This window comes from Macaca mulatta, chromosome 16, assembly GCF_049350105.2.
Source record: "Macaca mulatta isolate MMU2019108-1 chromosome 16, T2T-MMU8v2.0, whole genome shotgun sequence".
Classification (NCBI taxonomy): Eukaryota; Metazoa; Chordata; class Mammalia; order Primates; family Cercopithecidae; genus Macaca; species Macaca mulatta.
In genome coordinates this window covers 3,078,991-3,098,480 of record NC_133421.1, presented here as the reverse complement: position 1 = coordinate 3,098,480, position 19,490 = coordinate 3,078,991, and the positions used below count along the sequence as shown (strand labels likewise).

Genomic DNA, 19,490 nt, shown 5'->3' with positions numbered 1-19,490 from the left:
TCCTTCTGCCTCAGCCTCCCAAATAGCTGGGACTATGGGCGTGTACCATCATGTCCGGCTAGTTTTTTTGTTTGTTTGTTTGTTTGTAGAGATGGGATCTCACCATGTTGCCCAGGCTGGTCTTAAATTCCTGGGCTCAAGCGATCCTCCCACCTTGGCCTCCCAAAGTGTGGCATTACAGGCATGAGCCACCGTGCCTGACCTAAGTTTCTCATTTTTCTTCAGTGAATAGAGAACATTTTCCCCGTCACTAAGGTGTCTGGTATTTGTTGGGTTTTTTTTATATTTTTTATTTATAATAACTGCGTAGTATTCCATCATATGAATGAACTGTGGCTTCTGCTGAAACAGCATGTTCTGTAGTTGAGGACAGGGTGGAATTATTTCTTCATCTTGACCAGTCTCCTGCGTGGAGTTTCTGGAAAGGAAAGATTTGAACCTCCACAGAGAACTTTCTGTTCTAGTCCAGACGTTCTTGGATTTATCTGGATGATTCAGATTCTTAGCTTTCCAAGATTCCTAGGTTTCCAGGGCCAGCTAGGACTAGACCTGTTGGGAGGGCTTAGGCCTCAACAGACTCAGACTACTTGGGAGTCTGAGGCAGGAGAATCACGTGAACCCGGGAGGCAGCTTAGGCTGGTACTGATTTATAACCCTGGGGAGTCCCGAGAGGTCCCCTGGCACTTGTATGTGAGGTGGGTGACCTTTCCTCCCGCCAGCCTCCATGTGTGGGTACAGACAGTGTTGGGCTGCGGTGTCCTCCCTGCAGCCTCTGCTGACCTGTCGTCCTTCACTTGCTTTCTTTGTTGGCACCTGGCACTCCCTACAGTCTGATGAGTCTGTGATCCTTACGTGATGCACGTCACCCTTATCCTGTGGACTTTGGGAATGACTGCAATCCAGAACACGGGGTCATTGCTCTTTCCAACCCTCGGTGGCCCCACACAGGTTTAAGGACCTTGTATCGGGAAATGCGCGGTCATTGGTCGGGTCTGGGATGTGTAACCCTTAGAGTTTTCTTGCTGTAGCTGAAATGCAGCCCTCCCCACTCCCTAAGCACTGGGCCGGAAGTTAGATTCTTGGAAATGAGGCACGCACACATGTTCTTAAAAGACAGGGCCAGGTGCGGTGGCTCACGTCTGTAATCCTAGCACTTTGGGAGGCTGAGGTGGGCAGATCACTTGAGGTCAGGAGTTCAAGACCGGCGTGGCTAACCTGGTGAAACCCCGTTTCTACTAAAAATAAAAAATTATCTGGGCATGGTGGTGTGTGCCTGTAATCCCAGCTATGCGGGAGTCTGAGGCAGGAGAATCACTTGAACCCGGGAGGCAGAGGTTACAGCGAGCCGAGATCGTGCCATTCCACACCAGCTTGGGCAACAAGAGCAAAACTCTGTCTAAGAAAAAAAAAAGTATGCAGTGTGGCTGGGTGTGTCTGGTCTAGGGCCAAAGGTGGATTTTCTTAGTGTCTGAGAGAGTCGCAGTGAGCATGCGTTGTAAGAACCTTAGCCAACTTGGCATAAACGAGGCAAACGGATAGTGTGGACATCTCCCTGCCTGGGGCAGGGTTCTGGGTACACAGCTTGTGCCAACTGAGAGATGCCCCTGTTCTCTGTGTAATTCTGGGGAGAGTGTTGCAGCTGACATGGGCATTTTTCTGCACATTAAATGATAGTTCATATATTGATCCTTGGCCAAAAGAAAAAGAAAAACGTAATTTCTGTATCAGTACCCTGCGCTTACCGATTGCGCCACTGGAGCTCCTCTGGAAAAATATAATTTCTAACTATTTCATGGAGACAGGGAGTAGGGGAAGGAAGGTTGGTTTCCTCAGTGGGTACTGGCCTCCTGTTCAGGATACACCTTCACACAGAATGGACATGTTGGATCTTAGATCTGTTTAGTTAGACACTTGCTCTTTTAAAACAAGAGGTAGAAATAGGCAAGGAAGGCTACCTTCCAGTTACCTTGGGGCTGATGGGAGAGAGGTTATTATTTCAGACATCTTAGCTTGGCCTCAGTAGATCCAAGTTTGAAGGAAGATAGATGGAGGAGCATGAAGTAAAATGCCCCATGGCTTTTGGAAGGCTCTTCCTTACTCTGAGTGGAATGCAGACAGATTGGGACGCTATGGTAATGATCAGCTCTTGCTGTTCTTAGCTTGTTTCCCTCTCTGTTTTTCCGTTGAAGCTGATGGGTTGGAAGTGAGGAGAGGGTAAGATAGGAGTTGGTCTGTGAATAATTGAAAGTGGGAAAAGGAAGAGAAAGTTTGTTTCTCCTTCCATCCCTTCCTGGAACCATAGCCCTCGGCTGGATGCAGTATCGCTAAGCCATGCTTTTATTTATTTATTTTAAACTTTTTTATTTTTTGAGACAGAGTCTTGCTCTGAGTCTTGCTCTGTCACCCAGGCTGGAGTACAGTGGTGCAATCTCAGCTCCCTACAACCTCTGCCTCCTGGGTTTAAGCAATTCTCCTGCCTCAGTCTCCCGAGTAGCTGGGATTACAGGCATGCGCCACCACGCCCTGCTAATTTTTGTATTTTTAGTAGAGACGGGGTTTCACTATGTTGGCCAGGCTGGTCTCGATCTCCTGACCTCAGGTGATCTGCCCGCCTCAGCCTCCCAAAGTGCTGGGATTACAGGCGTGAGCCACTGCACGTGGCCCTGCCATGCTTTTTTTTTTTTTTTTTTTTTTGAGACGGAGTCTCACTCTGTCGCGTAGGCTGGAGTGCAGTGGCCGGATCTCGGCTCACTGCAAGCTCCGCCTCCTGGGTTCACGGCATTCTCCTGCCTCAGCCTCCCAAGTAGCTGGGACTACAGGCGCCCGCCACCTCGCCTGGCTAGTTTTTTTTTTTTGTACTTTTTAGTAGAGACGGGGTTTCACCGTGTTCGCCAGGATGGTCTCGATCTCCTGACCTTGTGATCCGCCCGTCTCGGCCTCCCAAAGTGCTGGGATTACAGGCTTGAGCCACTGCGCCCGGCCCCTGCCATGCTTTTAAAATGCCTTATTAGTCTTATTTGGAAATCCCTGCTCTCCCACTGCAAAGGATTTCCTGCGGCTTTTCTGTGTACCTCGGGTTACAGTTTGCACAACAGGGAATACTGGAATCCAGAGGTGTTTGAGGGCCTGGGAGGCCTGGAGAAGGTTTGGGGAGGATTGTTTGGTCACCGAAGTTGGCATGAAAAGGTGAGCAAGGGCTGTCACCCTCATGGATTCGGAAAGCCAGTTTGTCAGAACTGAGTGGATGTGTCTCATGGTCTCACAAAGACAAATGTATAAAAACCCCAGCGCCAATCCGTGAAGTTACACTAAAATGCAGAATGACTACCGAAACCGGGCATCCCATTTGATGATCAGGGCATTCTCTCCTTGTGGATTCTTCTACATGAGAAACCAAGTTACAATCAGAACGCCAGTGCGTGGCGAAGAACGTCACCTTGGCTGAGTGAGCAGAGTCCTGGCCCGTTGATGAGCACGTCTCGGAGAGGCCGGACCAGGAGAGGCTTTCTCAGGGGAGGTGGATTCAGAAGAGGTGCTCAGCCGGAGGAGTTTAATGGCTGGTGTCATCAGACCAGGCCAGCCTGGCACTGCTGCCCCCACTCCAGGGATGGCGCTGCCAGAGATGCCGCATGCGCGGGCTGGGGCTCCCGGGCCCACCGGGGCACAGCAGAGTTTCTGCCGACGAGATACTGTACCCGTCATTTCCTTTTTTGTTCTAACGTGGTTTTCTTGAAGCTGCTCACAGGCGGTGACTTCAGTGGAGGCCTTTCGGTTGTGATCTGAATCTGGTGCTTCCTTCTAAGTGTCTTTCGTTGGGTTGGGGAAGTTACAGTCTTTTGGGTTATTTCTGTACATGATGGCTCTTATTCTTTTTTTTTTTTTTTTTTTTGAGACGGAGTCTGGCTCTGTGGCCCAGGCTGGAGCGCAGTGGCCGGATCTCAGCTCACTGCAAGCTCCGCCTCCTGGGTTCACGCCATTCTCCTGCCTCAGCCCCCCAAGTAGCTGGGACTACAGGCGCCCGCCATCTCGCCTGGCTAGTTTTTTGTATTTTTTTTTTTAGTAGAGACGGGGTTTCACCGAGTTAGCCAGGATGGTCTCGATCTCCTGACCTCGTGATCCGCCCGTCTCGGCCTCCCAAAGTGCTGGGATTGCAGGCTTGAGCCACCGCGCCCGGCCTTTTTTTCCTTTTTTTTTTTTTTTGAGACGGAGTCTCGCTCTGTCGCCCAGGCTGGAGTGCAGTGGCCGAATCTCAGCTCACTGCAAGCTCCGCCTCCCAGGTTTACGGATGGCTCTTATTCTTTATATTTCAACTTTGCCTCATTTTGTGCTCAGGGGTAACCTTCATTTCAGTTATGGAGTTTATTAGCCCCGCATCCTCTACAAACATGGCAGTGGGCAGCCAGCAGAAATGGACATAGCTCCTAAATTCAGAGGGTACTGAATGAACCAGGCAGTCTCAGGAGCAGCTAGTCCGCTCCCCAGTGACATGAGAGCTGCAGTCATTTTCTCTGATAAATAATTGAGCCATCTTTCTAAGGGGTTCCCATTACAATGAGCAGGAGTGCCGTGCCTGGGAGGTTCGATTACAGCGAGGGGAAGGGTGCAGGAGGCAGAGACAGTGCCTGGCCCCAAGCCCCCCCGCTCTGGGCCCCGGGAGGTAGAGGCTGGGGTGGAGGTGGGAGGCGCCTGGGAATGCTCTGATGCGAGAGTGATGGGTTGCGGCACCTCCCCTGGTCAGAGCTGGTCCCTGTCAGTGTGTCCTGCCAAGAAGAATCCCAGGAAGCCCATGGTGGCGTCGCTTTAATTAAATTCCCTATTTGGTTTTTTGGGACATTTGTCTGAGTGAAATTTGTGGGTTGGTGCGTTAAGGTATTTCTGACTCCCTGGGGCTTGGAGGTGACTGTGGAATAAGCCACAGGGAGTGAAGAACTCTGCCATTCATCCTCCCTGTGGGGGGGGCAGATGTTTCTGCATCCTCATTAATCTTTTTCTCTCTTCTTTCCATGTCCTTGCCTGGGAGCAGTTATCACAGTAAGTACTGGCGAGGGGGCTGGAATTGTAGATGACGTGTAAGAACAGGAGAGAGAAACGTGACCGCACTGCTGGTCTCGGGTATTCTGTCCTGTGGCTGATGTTTGGAGTTGCTGAGGCTCAGTCCTGTCAATGGACTAACAAGGAACCTGTTAACTGGCATGATGACCTGCTTTAGGCTGCATTGGCCTGTGGCTCCATCAGGTGCACCCTGGCTGTGAGTCTGACTTGTACACAGTGGCTCGAGGCCGTCCCTCCCCAGGTCACACCTTTTCAAGGTTGTGGAGAGATCTCCATTCAGCTGACCTGACCGACATCCCTTTCCCATCTGTGCATCTGTTGACCCCACTGAGCACTGACCCTTGGCAAAATCGTGATGTCAGCAGGGTTTTTCTTCCACAGCCATCCCCTCTGTCATTGCCCACCCCCAGCTATTCAGCACACCCATCTGAGTGCCCTGTACCTGCCGGTAAACACTGGCTGTCTCTGGAAACTGGGTCCTGCTGAGGAGTTAATGGGTTAATGTGTGTCTCCTTTGAGAAGTTCCAATTTTTAAGAGGCAGGAAGGGAGGGAGGCAATAATTAGCTTGAAGGGTTGAGTTACTGAGAAGAGAACTGAAGGTCTCAGCCACAGGCTAGTTGGCGGGAAGGGGACTGTGGTCAGTATCTTTGATGGGTTAGGAAGTCTTCCTGTGCCCTTTCCACACGACTTACTACCCATCAGCACTTGGCACACTGAAGTATGCTAGAGTGGCTAAATGCATGGATTTTTGAGGTCAGACAAACCTGTTTTGAGGCCCAACTCTGTCATGATCTCTGTGACTTTTTTTTTTTTTTTTTAAACAGAGTCTTGCTGTTACCTAGGCTGGAATGCAGTGGTGCAATCTCAGCTCCCTGCAGCCTCTGCCTCCTGGGTTCAGGCGATTCTCCTGCCTCAGCGTCCTGAGTAGCTGGGATTGCAGGCACCCACCACCACGCGTGGATAGTTTTTGAATTTTTAGTAGAGACAGGTTTCACGATGTTGGCCAGACTGGTCTCGATCTCGTGACCTCAAATGATACACCCGCCTTGGCCTCCCAAAGTGCTGAGATTACAGGCGTGAGCCACCATGCCCAGCCCGATCTCTGTGACTTTGGTTAAATCACCTAACCTCTTTGAACTTCACTTTCCTCATCTGTCAAATGAGGGTGATTCCACAGAGCTCTCAGGCTGGGGTGGGGATTGAATGCCTGGGAATGTGGGAATCATGCATGCCTAGTGTGTCATGGGCTCCCAGTCAAGTTACTGTTACTAGAAGGCTGGAATCTCCCAGCTGCCCATGATCCATTAATGCCCATCTCCAGTAATGGGAGATGGTTACTCTCAACTGTGAACCTGTGACTTTCATGTATTTTTTTTTCCTTCTTCCAGAATGAGTACATGAAAGAAGACTTTCTGATTAAAATTGAAACCTGGCACAAACCAGATCTTGGCACGCTGGAGAACGTGAGTAGTAGTTCCCAAGAGCCCCAGGGTGAGGTCTCGAGTCTCTGCCTTGTAGCTTCTCCATCGCTCCCATGGAGTCCTCCCTGTGGTCCTCTTTTGCCTGGCCAGGAAGGCGGTGGCCTCTGCCTAGACCTGTCTTACCAGCATGGGATTGCTGTGTCTCTCATTTGCAAAATGTGATCTCCAGAACTTTTCATGAGGCTTCTTGTGCTGCTTGGATTGGTGCACTTCCTGGCACACGGGAGCTGTATTTTTAAAAGACCAAAATTACAGTTTTCTATAGAGTACAGTTTGCAGTAACTCCCCAGATGTAAAAATACACCTGTCCTTTAGCATTTCCATGCCTGGGAGTTGATCAGATAGTTATTTTCACACGTGTGAAATAACATATGTACAAGGAGACTCATTGCAGTCTTCTTTGTGTAGCCAAAGATTTAAAACAATGTAAGACCGTACTGGGCAACATAACAAGACTCTGTCTGTACCAAAAAAAAAAAAAAATTAGCTGGGCGTGGTGGTATGTGCCTGTGGTCCCAGCTACTCTGGAGGCCGAGGCTGGAGGATCATTTGAGGCCAGAAAGTCAAGGCCGCAATGAGCTGTGACTGCACCACTGCACTCCAGCCTGGGCAACAGAGTGACAGACACCCTGTCTCCAAAAACAAAAAACAACTTAAGAGCCCGTTAGTAGGACAACGTTAAATGAATTGTGGTGCAGCCAAATAGTGACATCCTTGCAGCCATGAAAAAACCAGTAGGGAGCAGTCTTCAGGTTTACTGTTTAGTTAAGAATGGAAGTTATGAAACAGTGTGTATGCATGCCGCCCTTCATATTAAAAGCAAAGTCCACGCACATGGATGTTTGCATGTAGGATCTCTTAGAGGTGGCTGTTACTAGAGTGAGGGCTGGGGACAAGCAAGAGGAGGAATTACTCTGGTTACTCTCTATTGTATCCTTTTGTCCATTTTGAATTTGTGTCATAATTTTGTATTATGTGCGTGTACAGCCTGATCCGAATTATCAGCATGTTGCTAAGCAGGCACCATCTCTGGAAGGGTTTACAGTCTTTACAGCGGGGAACATGTGGAAATGGTGTGGGCACCGTGAACACCCGGAAAGCACTTTGACCTGTAGAAGTGACATTTAGCCTGAACAGTCAGAGCATTCGTTCTCAGTCATGTCTACTTAAAATTCAGCAGGGGCTGGGCGGGGGACGGGAGGCCGAGGCGGGCGGGACACTTGAGGTCAGGAGTTTGAGACCAGCCTGTCCAGTATGGTGAAACCCCATGTCTACTAAAAATACAAAAATTAGCCGGGTGTGGTGGCGGGTGCCTGTAATCCCAGCTACTTGGGAGACTGAGGTAGGAGAATCGCTTGAGCCCAGGAGGCGGAGGTTGCAGTGAGCCAAGATCGCACCACTGCACTCCAGCCTGGGCGTCGCAACAAGACTCCATCTTAGACAAACAAACAAAACATCCAGCTGGGTGCAGTGCTGCGCACCTGTAGTCCCAGTTCCTCAGGAGACAGAGGCAGGAGGATCACTCGGGCCCAGGCATGAGGCTGAGGCAGGAGGATCACTCGGGCCCAGGCATGAGGCTGAGGCAGGAGGATCACTCGGGCCCAGGCATGAGGCTGAGGCAGGAGGATCACTCGGGCCCAGGCATGAGGCTGAGGCAGGAGGATCACTCGGGCCCAGGCATGAGGCTGAGGCAGGAGGATCACTCGGGCCCAGGCATGAGGCTGAGGCAGGAGGATCACTCGGGCCCAGGCATGAGGCTGAGGCAGGAGGATCACTCGGGCCCAGGCATGAGGCTGAGGCAGGAGGATCACTCGGGCCAGGGGTTCATGCCGGAGTGTGCTGTGGTCACTCCTGTGAATAGCCACTGCCTGAGAAACATGATGAGACCCCGTCTCTTAAAAAAAAAAAAAAAAAAATCCATTCTCCCATTTCTTTGGATGATTTTGTATGTAATTATATAATTACTTACCAGTAGGAATCTTACATCTGCGGCTGTGGGAATGGCAGTTTCTAGGTGTCCGTTCTCCCTAAAGGGTATTTGATAGCTGACAAAAACTGCATAGTGGTGACCCACTTGTTCCCGCAGGTGCATAAGCTGGAGCCTGAGACGTGGAAACATGTGGAAGCCATATATATAGACATTGCAGATCGAAGCCAAGTGCTTAGCAAGGTAGGATCTGTTTAAAGATGTGGGTGGCCTTTGAGATGCAGAAATGACTTCTCAATGTTAGAGAAACCAGGAAACCATACCGAACTTGGCACAAAAGGAAATTCTGATGTGTATTGTTTGTTTTATTTTTAAAAGTGAGTATTAGGAGTCTTCTTGTCTTGAGTTGGGGATACCACCAGAAAATTAGTAGCCCAAATTTATGTGCCCTCTTTGGCCTCCGAAAATTATTACTAGACTTAGTAGGTGCTGTAGCTAGAGTATTTTGCCCCGCTAAAATGATGCTTAGCCTGAAAAATCAGAGCACCAGTTCTCAAATTTATTTTTCCAACTCAGTAATTAAAAAACATTTATTTCCTGCCTACTGTGTTGTGGAATATTGTCAGGATCTCTGGGTTCCAGGTGAGGAATGCAGAATGTATGGAAAGACAGGTCCTCTGCCCTCAAGAAGTGGGTGGTAGCTTTTCAGAGTAACACACATTGCAGCAGTGTGTGTTAGGACAGTCCGCTGCTGGACCATGACCTTGGTCAGAAGAGGGACCAGGTCTTGCTTGCTCACTGTTTTGCACCCAGGAAGTGTTTGCTCATGGAATGAGGGGGTTAGATTCCTCCTCATTCATTACCATTCTTACTAGGCAGAGGCCCTGTTGGGATTAAAAGGCAGGAATGTAACTCGAATGCATGTTTGCTCTTGGTATCCCAGGGGTGTGATACGTCTTTCCTGTGGTCACTCTGCACTTAAGATATTTTGGGGCCGGGCACGGTGGCTCACGCCTGTAGTCCCGGCACTTTGGAAGGCCAAGGTGCCCGATCATCTGAGGTCAGGAGTTCAAGACCAGCCTGGCCAACACGGTGAAGCCCCGTCTCTAATAAAAGTACAAAAATCAGCCTGGCGTGGTGGCGGGCGCCTGTAATCCCAGCTACTCGGGAGGCTGAGGCAGGAGAATGGCGTGAACCCGGGAGGCAGAGCTTGCAGTGAGCCGAGATCGCGCCACTCACTCCAGCCTGGGCGACAGAGTGAGACTCCGTCTCAGAAAAAAAAAAAAAAAAACCTTCTCAGCTTTGGGAAATACTTTATGAGAGAGAAAAACTTATTATCTTTGTTATTTTTGTTAAGTAGATGCTATGAGTTTGTATTTCCCGAGCCCACACAGAGGGACAGCTGAAATTTGAACTTCTGTTGTGGTTTAATTAACACAGGAAATTGACTGCATTAGAAATCCGTGAAGTGAGACTCCCCAGTAGTGGACGGGTTCCATACAGTAAATATTTCCAGTACTGACTTTGTGAAACAAGCCAGAGGAGATGGCACTGGGAGAGTTAAGGAAGGACACCTGGTTATTCTGAGTGCTGGCTGTGTTTTAGAGTCACTTGCAGAGATTTAAAAAAACAAAAAACAGATCTGTGCTACCCTCACCTGCAGATATTCTCAGTCACTGGGTTCTAGTTGGAGCGACTCAAAAATCTACGTTTTTAAAAAGTCTTCCCTGGTGATTTGGCTGCTCACCCCAGGTTGAAATTCTCTGTCTTCAAGACTGTAAATATGGGCCTGCTCAGACAGTCTGGTGAGACCTTCACACTGGCAAAATGGAAAACAAACCCTGTCAGAGAAAATCACAGAGAACTCTCCTCCGAGGCTAATGTAAACAGTTCTACATCTTGTTTGTAACATTTTCCCATATTTGCTTTGTGCCATCAGCATCAAGATCTGGTATGAAGTGAATGCTAATGAAAAATCTGTTCTCCCCATCTCTCGCTGCCTCTCCCACTCCCCTCCAACCCCACTTCCACATTTTCTCTCAGGATTACAAGGCAGAGGAAGACCCAGCAAAATTTAAATCTAACAAAACAGGCCGAGGACCCTTGGGCCCCAACTGGAAGGTACCATTCACACCCCACTGCCAGGGGGCTGGGCCGCGTGTGGGTGAGCCGTCCCTGTGGAGGAGGGGAATGGCTGGGGTGAGCTGGGACGGCCTGAGGTCTGCCCGTAGTTACTTGCCTACCCGTGGGTATGTTTCTAATGCAGCAAGAACTTGTAAACCAGAAGGACTGCCCGTATATGTGTGCGTACAAACTGGTGACTGTCAAGTTCAAGTGGTGGGGCCTGCAGAACAAAGTGGAAAACTTTATCCATAAGGTAAGTAGCTCGGCTGAGGCCTTCCCAGTGACTGCGTGTGTGCGGTGGGGGGTGTTTGGCCCAACTGAAGACGATGGCCCAGCCCATGTGACCTCATGGCAGGGTTGCCAGCATGAGCACACCTCACAGTTTGGCTTCCCAGATGTGCACTTTCCCTTGCACTTAAGTGTCTTACGGTTTAATGCTGTCCTTCCAGGGGCACCACATGTGACAGGGAAGGAAACCGAGGCCAAAGAAGGCCACAGGAAGGGACTTGCTATGACTGACCTACAAATAAAACTCAGTCTTTCTTTTCTTGCAGCTAAAAGGCAAGAGGTACTGTGAGCCAGATTGGCCAGTGCCCTGAATTACTCTGCTGGGCAGATCTAAGGAGTTTTATAGCCTTTTAATCCTGCGACGTGTTTGAGCCTCACTTGCGCCACATTTCATAGCCGCTGGCCAGTTTTCATCTGGCATTAGATGCCAGAGACAGGAAGAAATGTGGCAGTTGTTTGGGGCCCTTGGCTTGCCTAGGAGTTCATGGGCTGCTGTCTGGCTAGTGCTTTGGGCAGAGGGCCTAGCGTGAGGTAGGCGTCCTTCTTTCTTGGGGGCTCCCTCCTATGTGAAGCCATACCTGTTAGACACAGGAAGACAAAGGTCCTTGACCCATGGCTGACCCAGATAACCAGCCGGGCATCACTCCTCCTCCCGTCCCCAGTCTAGTGTGGGTATCTGTGTGGAGTGCTTGGGGGGAAGGGCTGTGGCAGCGGCCTTCGCCTCCTGCGTTCTAACGTGGTTCCCTCTTTTCTACATAGCAAGAGAGGCGTCTGTTTACAAACTTCCACAGGCAGCTGTTCTGTTGGCTCGATAAGTGGGTTGACCTGACCATGGACGACATTCGAAGGATGGAAGAAGAGACGAAGAGACAGCTGGATGAAGTAAGTGGAGGCTCTCGATTAGATAAACGCATGAAGATTAAGGAGACTGTTTTGCTGGGCACTTCCCTGAGAGCACCATCCTGTAGTTCTGGGAACACGTCAGTGTCTGCTGCGGGGAAGGTATCCTGCTGGGCAATACGTGGGCACTATATGGAAGAAAACAGCCTGTGTTCTTGAATTGACAACTGAGTTGAAGTCTTGGCGTATTCACAGAGACAAATACGGCAGTATGTGCCGAATGCCAAGTGGGTAACACAGCTGCTACAGCGATGCTTCAGAGCCTGGTGGGGAAGAGCATGAGGGGCTGCAGAGCTGGAGGTGACCCTGGGAGGAGGCAGGCTGGGTGACCCATGAATACCATGCACATTACACAGAGGACAGCCGCAGCGTACGCAGGAGCTGACCGGTGGTGGCTCTCTACGGTCGTTGTGAGCTGTCAAAGCTGGGAGCTTTTGCTTTCCTTTTTTTGGCCTTGGCATGGATCGCAGAAGGAGGACCCAGCGCTCCTCATACCTCCTTTGGAGATGCTGACGCTTCCCTGAGAGGCCCACTCAGAGGAGATTGTGAGTCAGTAACATTCAAGCGCTCACTGTGTGCTGTGCACCATTCTCAGGGCTTTTACGTACAACGTCTTGCAGTCTTCACGATACCCCGTGAGGAGGCGCTGCTGCTCTCCCCACCCTCAGATGAGGAAGTGGAGGCTCTGAGAGCTTAATGCTGCTGTGCCCTGGGTCACACTGTCTTGTAGGTGATATGGTCAGAGTAAGAGCTCAGGACTCTCTGACCCCAGAACCACAGCTCTTAATCATCCCCTGTACTCTTCCCTCTAAATGCAATTTTGAGCCCTCCTGCCTCTTGGAGCTAAAAATATAATAAGGCGGGAAGCTCTGTTTCATAAGAACTGCCATCACTTCTCCCTCCTTGCCCCAGGTGGGACTACAGGCGCCCGCCACCATGCCCGGTATAATTTTTTGTATTTCTAGTAGAGACGGGGTTTCACCATGTTAGCCAGGATGATCGCGATCTCCTGACCTCATGATCCACCACCTCGGCCTCCCAAAGTGCTGGGATTACAGGCGTGAGCCACCACACCCAGCCAATCCTTTTAATTATGATTATTATTATTTTTTGAGACAGGGTCTTGCTCTGTTGCCCAAGCTGGAGTGCAGTGACATTATCACAGCTCACTGCAGCCTCAACCTCATGGACTTAAGCAGTCCTCCCACTTCAATCCCCTGAGGAGCTGGGACCGTAGGTGTGTGCCACGACGCTGCCTAATTTTTAAAAATTTTTTGTAGAGACGTGGTCTCACTTTGTTGCCCACGCCGGTCTTGAACTCCTGGGCTTAAGCGATCCTCCCATCTTGGCCTCCCAAAGTGTTGGGATTACAGGTGTGAGCCACTGTGCCCAGCTTGCTCTTAGTTCTGAATTTCTTCACTTTAGATGTTAACTGTTGACTTCTTCCTATGGAAGATTTAGCTCTCTTACCCACCCACCATTCACACACGTCCCCTCTCCATCCTTCACTATCACCATATTTGGCTAATTCATTACTTGGTGTTTACATTATGATGATGTCATTCTTTTTCCCAGTGAGCCCTATAGTCTACTCTGATTTTAATTCCCTTTGTGTACAATTTTTTGTTTTCTAAAAACAAATTAATAATTGCCTCCCTTCTTTTTGCTAGCTTAGTTTTTATGTGTACATTTGACCCTGAAACAACATGGCTTTGAACTGCGCAGGTCCACTTATAGGTGGATTATTGTAAACCAAATACAGATAAAAAATATAGTGTTCATGGAATGTGAAGCCCACATACGCAGAAGGCCAACTTTTCATGCGCTGATTCTGCACTTAATCGGGGGACTTGAGTACACACAGATTTTGGTATATGTGGGGCTCCTGGAACTAACCCTTGGCCTCCCCAGTATGTTGAAGGACAATGATCTATATCCTTAGGGTTGAGTCTTTACATGGATGGTCTGCTTGGCTGGTGTGTGATATGCACTGCATAATAATGTGGTAGGGTTGCTCCGTTCATTCATTTTGCTCTGACTTGGCGGGCTCTTTATTTATTTTGTTTTTATTTTTTGAGACGGAGCCGTGCTCTGTCGCCCAGGCTGGAGTGCAGTGGCACAATCTTGGCTCACTGCAACCTCTGCGTCCCGGGTTCGAGTGATTCTTCTGCCTCAGCCTCCCGAGTAGCTGGGATTACAGGCGCACACCACCATGCCCAGCTAATATTTGTATTTTTAGTAGAGACGGGGTTTTTACCATGTTGGCCAAGCTGGTCTCAAACTCCTGAGTTCAGGTGATCCGCCGGCCTCAGCCTCCCAAACTGCTGGGGTTAAAGGTGTGAGCCATGGCGCTTGGCCTTGGTGGCCTCTTTAAATCAAAAGATCTCTTCAGTTCTGGAAAATATTTTTGTATTATTTATGTAATAATTTTCTTTCCTGTTTTGTTTGCTTTCTAGAATTTTTATTAGCCAGACATTGGACCCTGTGAATTGACTTCCCAATTTTTTCTGTTTTTTCTCTCCTTTTTAGTCTGCTTTTTGGGAGTTGTTTTTGTTTGTTTGTTTTTTGTTTTTGAGACAGAGTCTGGCTCTGTCGCCCAGGCTGGAATGCAGTGGCATGATATCAACTCACTGCAACCTCTGCCTCCCAGGTTCAAGTGATTCTCCAGCCTCAGCCTCCCGAGTAGCTGGGAATACAGGCATGTACCACCACACCCAGCTGATTTTTGCCTTTTTAGTAGAGATAGGGTTTTGCTATGTTGGCCCGGCTGGTCTTGAACACCCCCGCTTAGGTGAACCATCCACCTCGGCCTCCCAAAGTGCTGGGATTATAGCCATGAGCCACTGCACCCGGCCTGCTTTCTGGGAGATTTTTTTCCAATGTTAACTTCTCTCTCTCCTGTTAATTATTTTTAAGCATTTATTCTGTGTTCTTTATTAATACATCTTTTCTCCTTTCTCTTCCTTTTCTGAAGCAGCAGTGTTGGATTCTGTTTCATGTGAGGGGCTTTCCTCAAATCAGTGGGTGGGCTTCACTGCAGGGTACTGGGTAGTTACAGTGGGCGGGGGAACCTCTACCTCAGTGTACTCTGTAGTTACAGTGGGGGGAACCTCTACATCAGGGCATTCGGTACAGTGAGGGAACCTCTACATCAGGGTACTCGGTAGTCACAGCGGGCGGGGGAACCTCTATCTCAGCGCACTCGGTAGTCACGGGGGGGGGAACCTCTACCTCAGGGTACTCGGTAGTCACAGTGGGCGGGGGAACCTCTATCTCAGCGCACTCGGTAGTCACAGTGGGCGGGGGAACCTGTACCTCAGGGTACTCGGTAGTCACAGTGGGCGGGGGAACCTCTACCTCAGGGTACTCGGTAGTCACAGTGGGTGGGGGACCCTCTATCTCAGCGCACTCGGTAGTCACAGTGGGCGGGGGAACCTCTACCGCAGGGTACTCGGTAGTCACAGTGGGCGGGGGAACCTCTACCTCAGGGTACTCGGTAGTCACAGTGGGCGGGGGAACCTCTACCTCAGGGTACTCGGTAGTCACAGTGGGCGGGGGAACCTCTGCCGCAGGGTACTCGGTAGTCACAGTGGGGGGGGGGAACCTCTACCTCAGGGTACTCGGTAGTCACGGTGGGTGGGGGACCCTCTATCTCAGCGCACTCGGTAGTCACAGTGGGCGGGGGAACCTGTACCTCAGGGTACTCGGTAGTCACAGTGGGCGGGGGAACCTCTACCTCAGGGTACTCGGTAGTCACAGTGGGCGGGGGAACCTCTACCTCAGGGTACTCGGTAGTCACAGTGGGCGGGGGAACCTCTACCTCAGGGTACTCGGTAGTCACAGTGGGCGGGGGAACCTCTACCGCAGGGTACTCGGTAGTCACAGTGGGCGGGGGAACCTCTACCTCAGGGTACTCGGTAGTCACAGTGGGCGGGGGAACCTCTACCTCAGGGTACTCGGTAGTCACAGTGGGCGGGGGAACCTCTGCCGCAGGGTACTCGGTAGTCACAGTGGGGGGGGGGGGGGAACCTCTACCTCAGGGTACTCGGTAGTCACGGTGGGGGAACCTCTAGCTCCGCGCACTGGGTAGTCACAGTGGGTGGGGGAACCTCTAGCTCAGCGCACTGGGTAGTCACAGTGGGTGGGGGAACCTCTACCTCAGCGCACTCGGTAGTCACAGTGGGCGGGGGAACCTCTACCTCAGGGTACTCGGTAGTCACAGTGGGTGGGGGAACCTCTAGCTCCGCGCACTCGGTAGTTACAGTGGGCGGGGGAACCTCTACCTCAGGACTTGGAGTCTTTTTTTCATGGAGGCTTCTCACTTTCCCTAGAGAGGGCTCCCCCGTTCTCTTGCTGGGGGAGACAGGCAGGCAGCCGGCATTCTGGAGGCCACACTGGGGAAGGGTCCCAGTGGGCTCATTGTGCCATTGGTTGGCTTTAACTTTAATCCCCTCATATTCTGCTTGTTGCCCGCCTTCCCGCTAGCAGCACCTGGGGTCCTGACGTCAGGGTTCTCTCAGTGCTTGAGACTGAACCTCCTGGCTTTTGCTGTGAAGGGAAGCAGAGTGGTTGCTTGACTTGCAGAGCAGGAGAAGGAACACCAGGTCCTAATCATTCTCCATTTGGACTTTCAAACAAGTCACCAGTCAGTTTTCAGCCACACCTGGTACTCCCACCTGCAGCGGGACCTGGTGCTTCCGTACCTGAGCCTTTGCAGAACCTGCAGCTCCTTCTTGGCTTCCCATTCTCCAGGCATTTAAGTTAAGCTTCTGCTGCTCTGCAAATTAGCTACTGACTCTTCTGTCCTTTTTCTATCTCCCAGAAGGTTGTTAACTGGCTCTTACCTGCTGTGGTGTCCTCTGTTCTTGTTGCCTTCATAATTTTTATCTTTTTAAATTCCTTTACTGTCATGTCATAGGGTTTGGGGGAGGAATAGAGATAGATGCCTGTCTTCTGTGGGCCGTGATTAACTGCACATTTGCAATAGGAATTATGACTGTTAGTCTCTACGGCAATACACAGTCATCTAGTGCAGGCAGATTCTGTTTGTGAGTGATGAAGGGTCACTGTAAGGCCACAGCCACCACTGCTGTAACTCTAGTGCCTGTGTGGTGGACCCACCATTCTTGAATGAGGCTTAAAGATTTGGGAAGCAAGGGATCAAGAGATTAGTTCTTTGCCCTAAAAAGAAAAAATTTCTGGAACTAATGTGCTTGTAGGAAAGCAGTTTCTGTCTCTCTCTCTTTCTCCCCACCTTGCCTTTTTTCTCCCTTTCCCAAGCTCTTGCTCTCTTCAGAGGCCCATATTCTGAAAACTGGAAGGAGGTATCTTAAAGGTCATTTGGTCCAATGATATGTTCCGTGCTTGAGTCCTCTCTGCAGCTTCCCCACCAGCCTATGCGTGATTACTGCCTGTAATGGGGAACTCACTGTCTCCCAAATACGGTAGTAATAAAAACGTTTGTATTAGTAATAGAGGCTAACATGTATTGAGGACTTCCTGTGTGCCTATCATGTATGCTAAGAGGTTCACATGTATTACATCACCCAATTTTCATGGCAAGCTATACACAGGTATTAGTTTCATTTTATAGATAAACTGTGGCTCACAGAAATTAAGGACATTTTATAATTCACTGAAGAAGAACCTCTTGGGCCTTTGGCCATTAACTCTTTAGATAATGAGACTCAGAAAAGAGAATTCACTTAAAAATTTTTAAGAAAACCTGTTTTCTTTTTTTTTTTTCTTTTGAAACAGAGTCTCGCTATGTCACCCAGGCTGGAGTGCAGTGGTGCGATCTTGCTTACTGCAGCCTCTGCCTCCCTGGTTCAGGCAATTCTCATGCCACAGCCTCCCGAGTAGCTGGGACTACAAGTGCACGCCACCACGCCCGGCTAATTTTTGTATGTTTAGTAGAGACAGGGTTTCGCCATGTTGCCTGGGCTGGTCTCGAACTCCTGAGCTCAGGTGCTCTGCCCGTCTCAGCCTCCCAAGGTGCTAGGATTACAGGTGTGAGCCATCGTGCCCAGCCAAGAACCTAAAACTTCCTTTTTTTTTTTTTTTTTTGAGACAGAACCTCGGTCTGTTGCCCAGGCTGGAGTGGAGTGGCACCAGGCTGGAGTGCACTGGCACAATCTCGGCTCACTGCAACCTCCACCTCCCAGGTGCTAGCAATTCTCCTGCCTCAGCCTCCCAAGTAGCTAGGACTACAGGCACACGCTGCCACGCCTGGCTAATTTTTTGTATTTTAGTAGAGACGGGTTTCACCGTGGTGCCCAGACTGGTCTCGAACTCCTGAGCTCAGGCAGTCCACCTGCCTCGGCCTTCTGAAGTGTTAGGATTACAGGTGTGAGCCACTGCGCCCAGCCTCTAAAACTTTCATAGGAGTTGCAGAGGCTGCAGGATCCGTGTATGTGAAGGATGACACTGCCCTCATGGAGTCTCTTTTTGTTTTTGAGACGGAGTCTTGCTTTGTCACCCACGCTGGAGTGTAGTGGTGCAGTCTCAGCTCACTGCAAGCTCCACATCCCAGGTTCAAGGGATTCTCCTGCCTCAGCCTCCCGAGTAACTGGGATTACAGGTGCGCGCCACCACGCCTGGCTAATTTTTGTATTTTTACTAGAGACGGAGTTTCACCATGTTGGCCAGGACGGTCTTGAACTCCTAACCTCAGGTGATCCGCCTGCCTCGGCCTCCCAAAATGCTGGGATGACAGGCGTGAGCCACCGCACCCAGCCCCTCATGGAGTCTTAATTTCCTCCAACCTCCTGGCAGTGATGGCAGACCATCTGGAACATCAGCCAACATCCCCAATTGTGGGAATAGCTTTGTTTTCTTTCTTTTTTTTAAAGAAAAAAACAGAGAGAGAGTCTCGCTCTGTGGCCTAGGCTAGAGTGCAGTGCTGTGATCATAGCTCACTGCAGCCTTCAACTTCTGGGCTCAAGTGATCCTCCCACGTTAAGCTCCTAAGTAGCTAGGACTTCAGGTGCCTACCACTCCACCTGATTTTTTTATTTTCATAGAGACAAGATCTCAATATGTTGCTCAGGCTGATCTTGAATTACTGGTCTCAAATGATCCTCCCACCTTGGTTTCCCAAAGTGCTGGGATTACCATCATGAGCCACTATTCCTGGCCCTGTTTGCTTTTTAAATACAGTTTAGGCTGGGCATGGCGGCTCAAGCCTATAATTCCAGCACTTTGGGAGGCCGAGGCGGGCTGATACCTGAGGTCAGGAGTTCAAGACCAGCCTGGCCAACATGGAGAAACCCCGTCTCTGCTAAAAATACAAAAATCAGCCAGGTGTGGTGGCAGGCGCCTATAATCTTAGCTTCTCAGGAGGCTGAGACAGGAGAATCGCTTGAACCCAGGAGGCGGAAATTGTAGTGAGCCAAGATCACGCCGTTGCACTCCAGCCTGGGTGACAGAATAAGACAGGGTCTCACACTGTTGCCTAGGCTGGAGTATGGCAGCCTGAAATGCTTGGATTCAAGTGATACACCCACCTCAGCCTCCCAGGTAGCTGGGACTACAGGTGCAGGCCACCACGCCTACCTAATTTTTTAAATTTTTAAAATTTTTGTAGAGACAGGATCTTGCTATGTTGTCCAGGCTGGTCTCAAACTCCCAGCCACAAGTGATGCTTCCACCTCAGCCTCCCAGAGTGTTGGGATTGTAGGCGTGGGCCAACACACCCAGCCAGCTTCATTTCTGCACC

The 19,490-nt window shown here is 50.2% G+C and overlaps 1 protein-coding gene across 1 annotated transcript in view; it reads left to right on the top strand.

The window, feature by feature from the left end:
- Positions 1-19,490, top strand: part of PITPNA (phosphatidylinositol transfer protein alpha) — a 43,365-nt gene that overhangs the window by 15,340 nt on the left and 8,535 nt on the right. Inside the window, 6 exon segments of the mRNA NM_001260719.1 lie at positions 5,024-5,031; positions 6,442-6,516; positions 8,621-8,704; positions 10,505-10,582; positions 10,728-10,838; positions 11,633-11,755. Of these exon segments, the coding sequence (NP_001247648.1) occupies positions 5,024-5,031; positions 6,442-6,516; positions 8,621-8,704; positions 10,505-10,582; positions 10,728-10,838; positions 11,633-11,755 (479 nt within the window).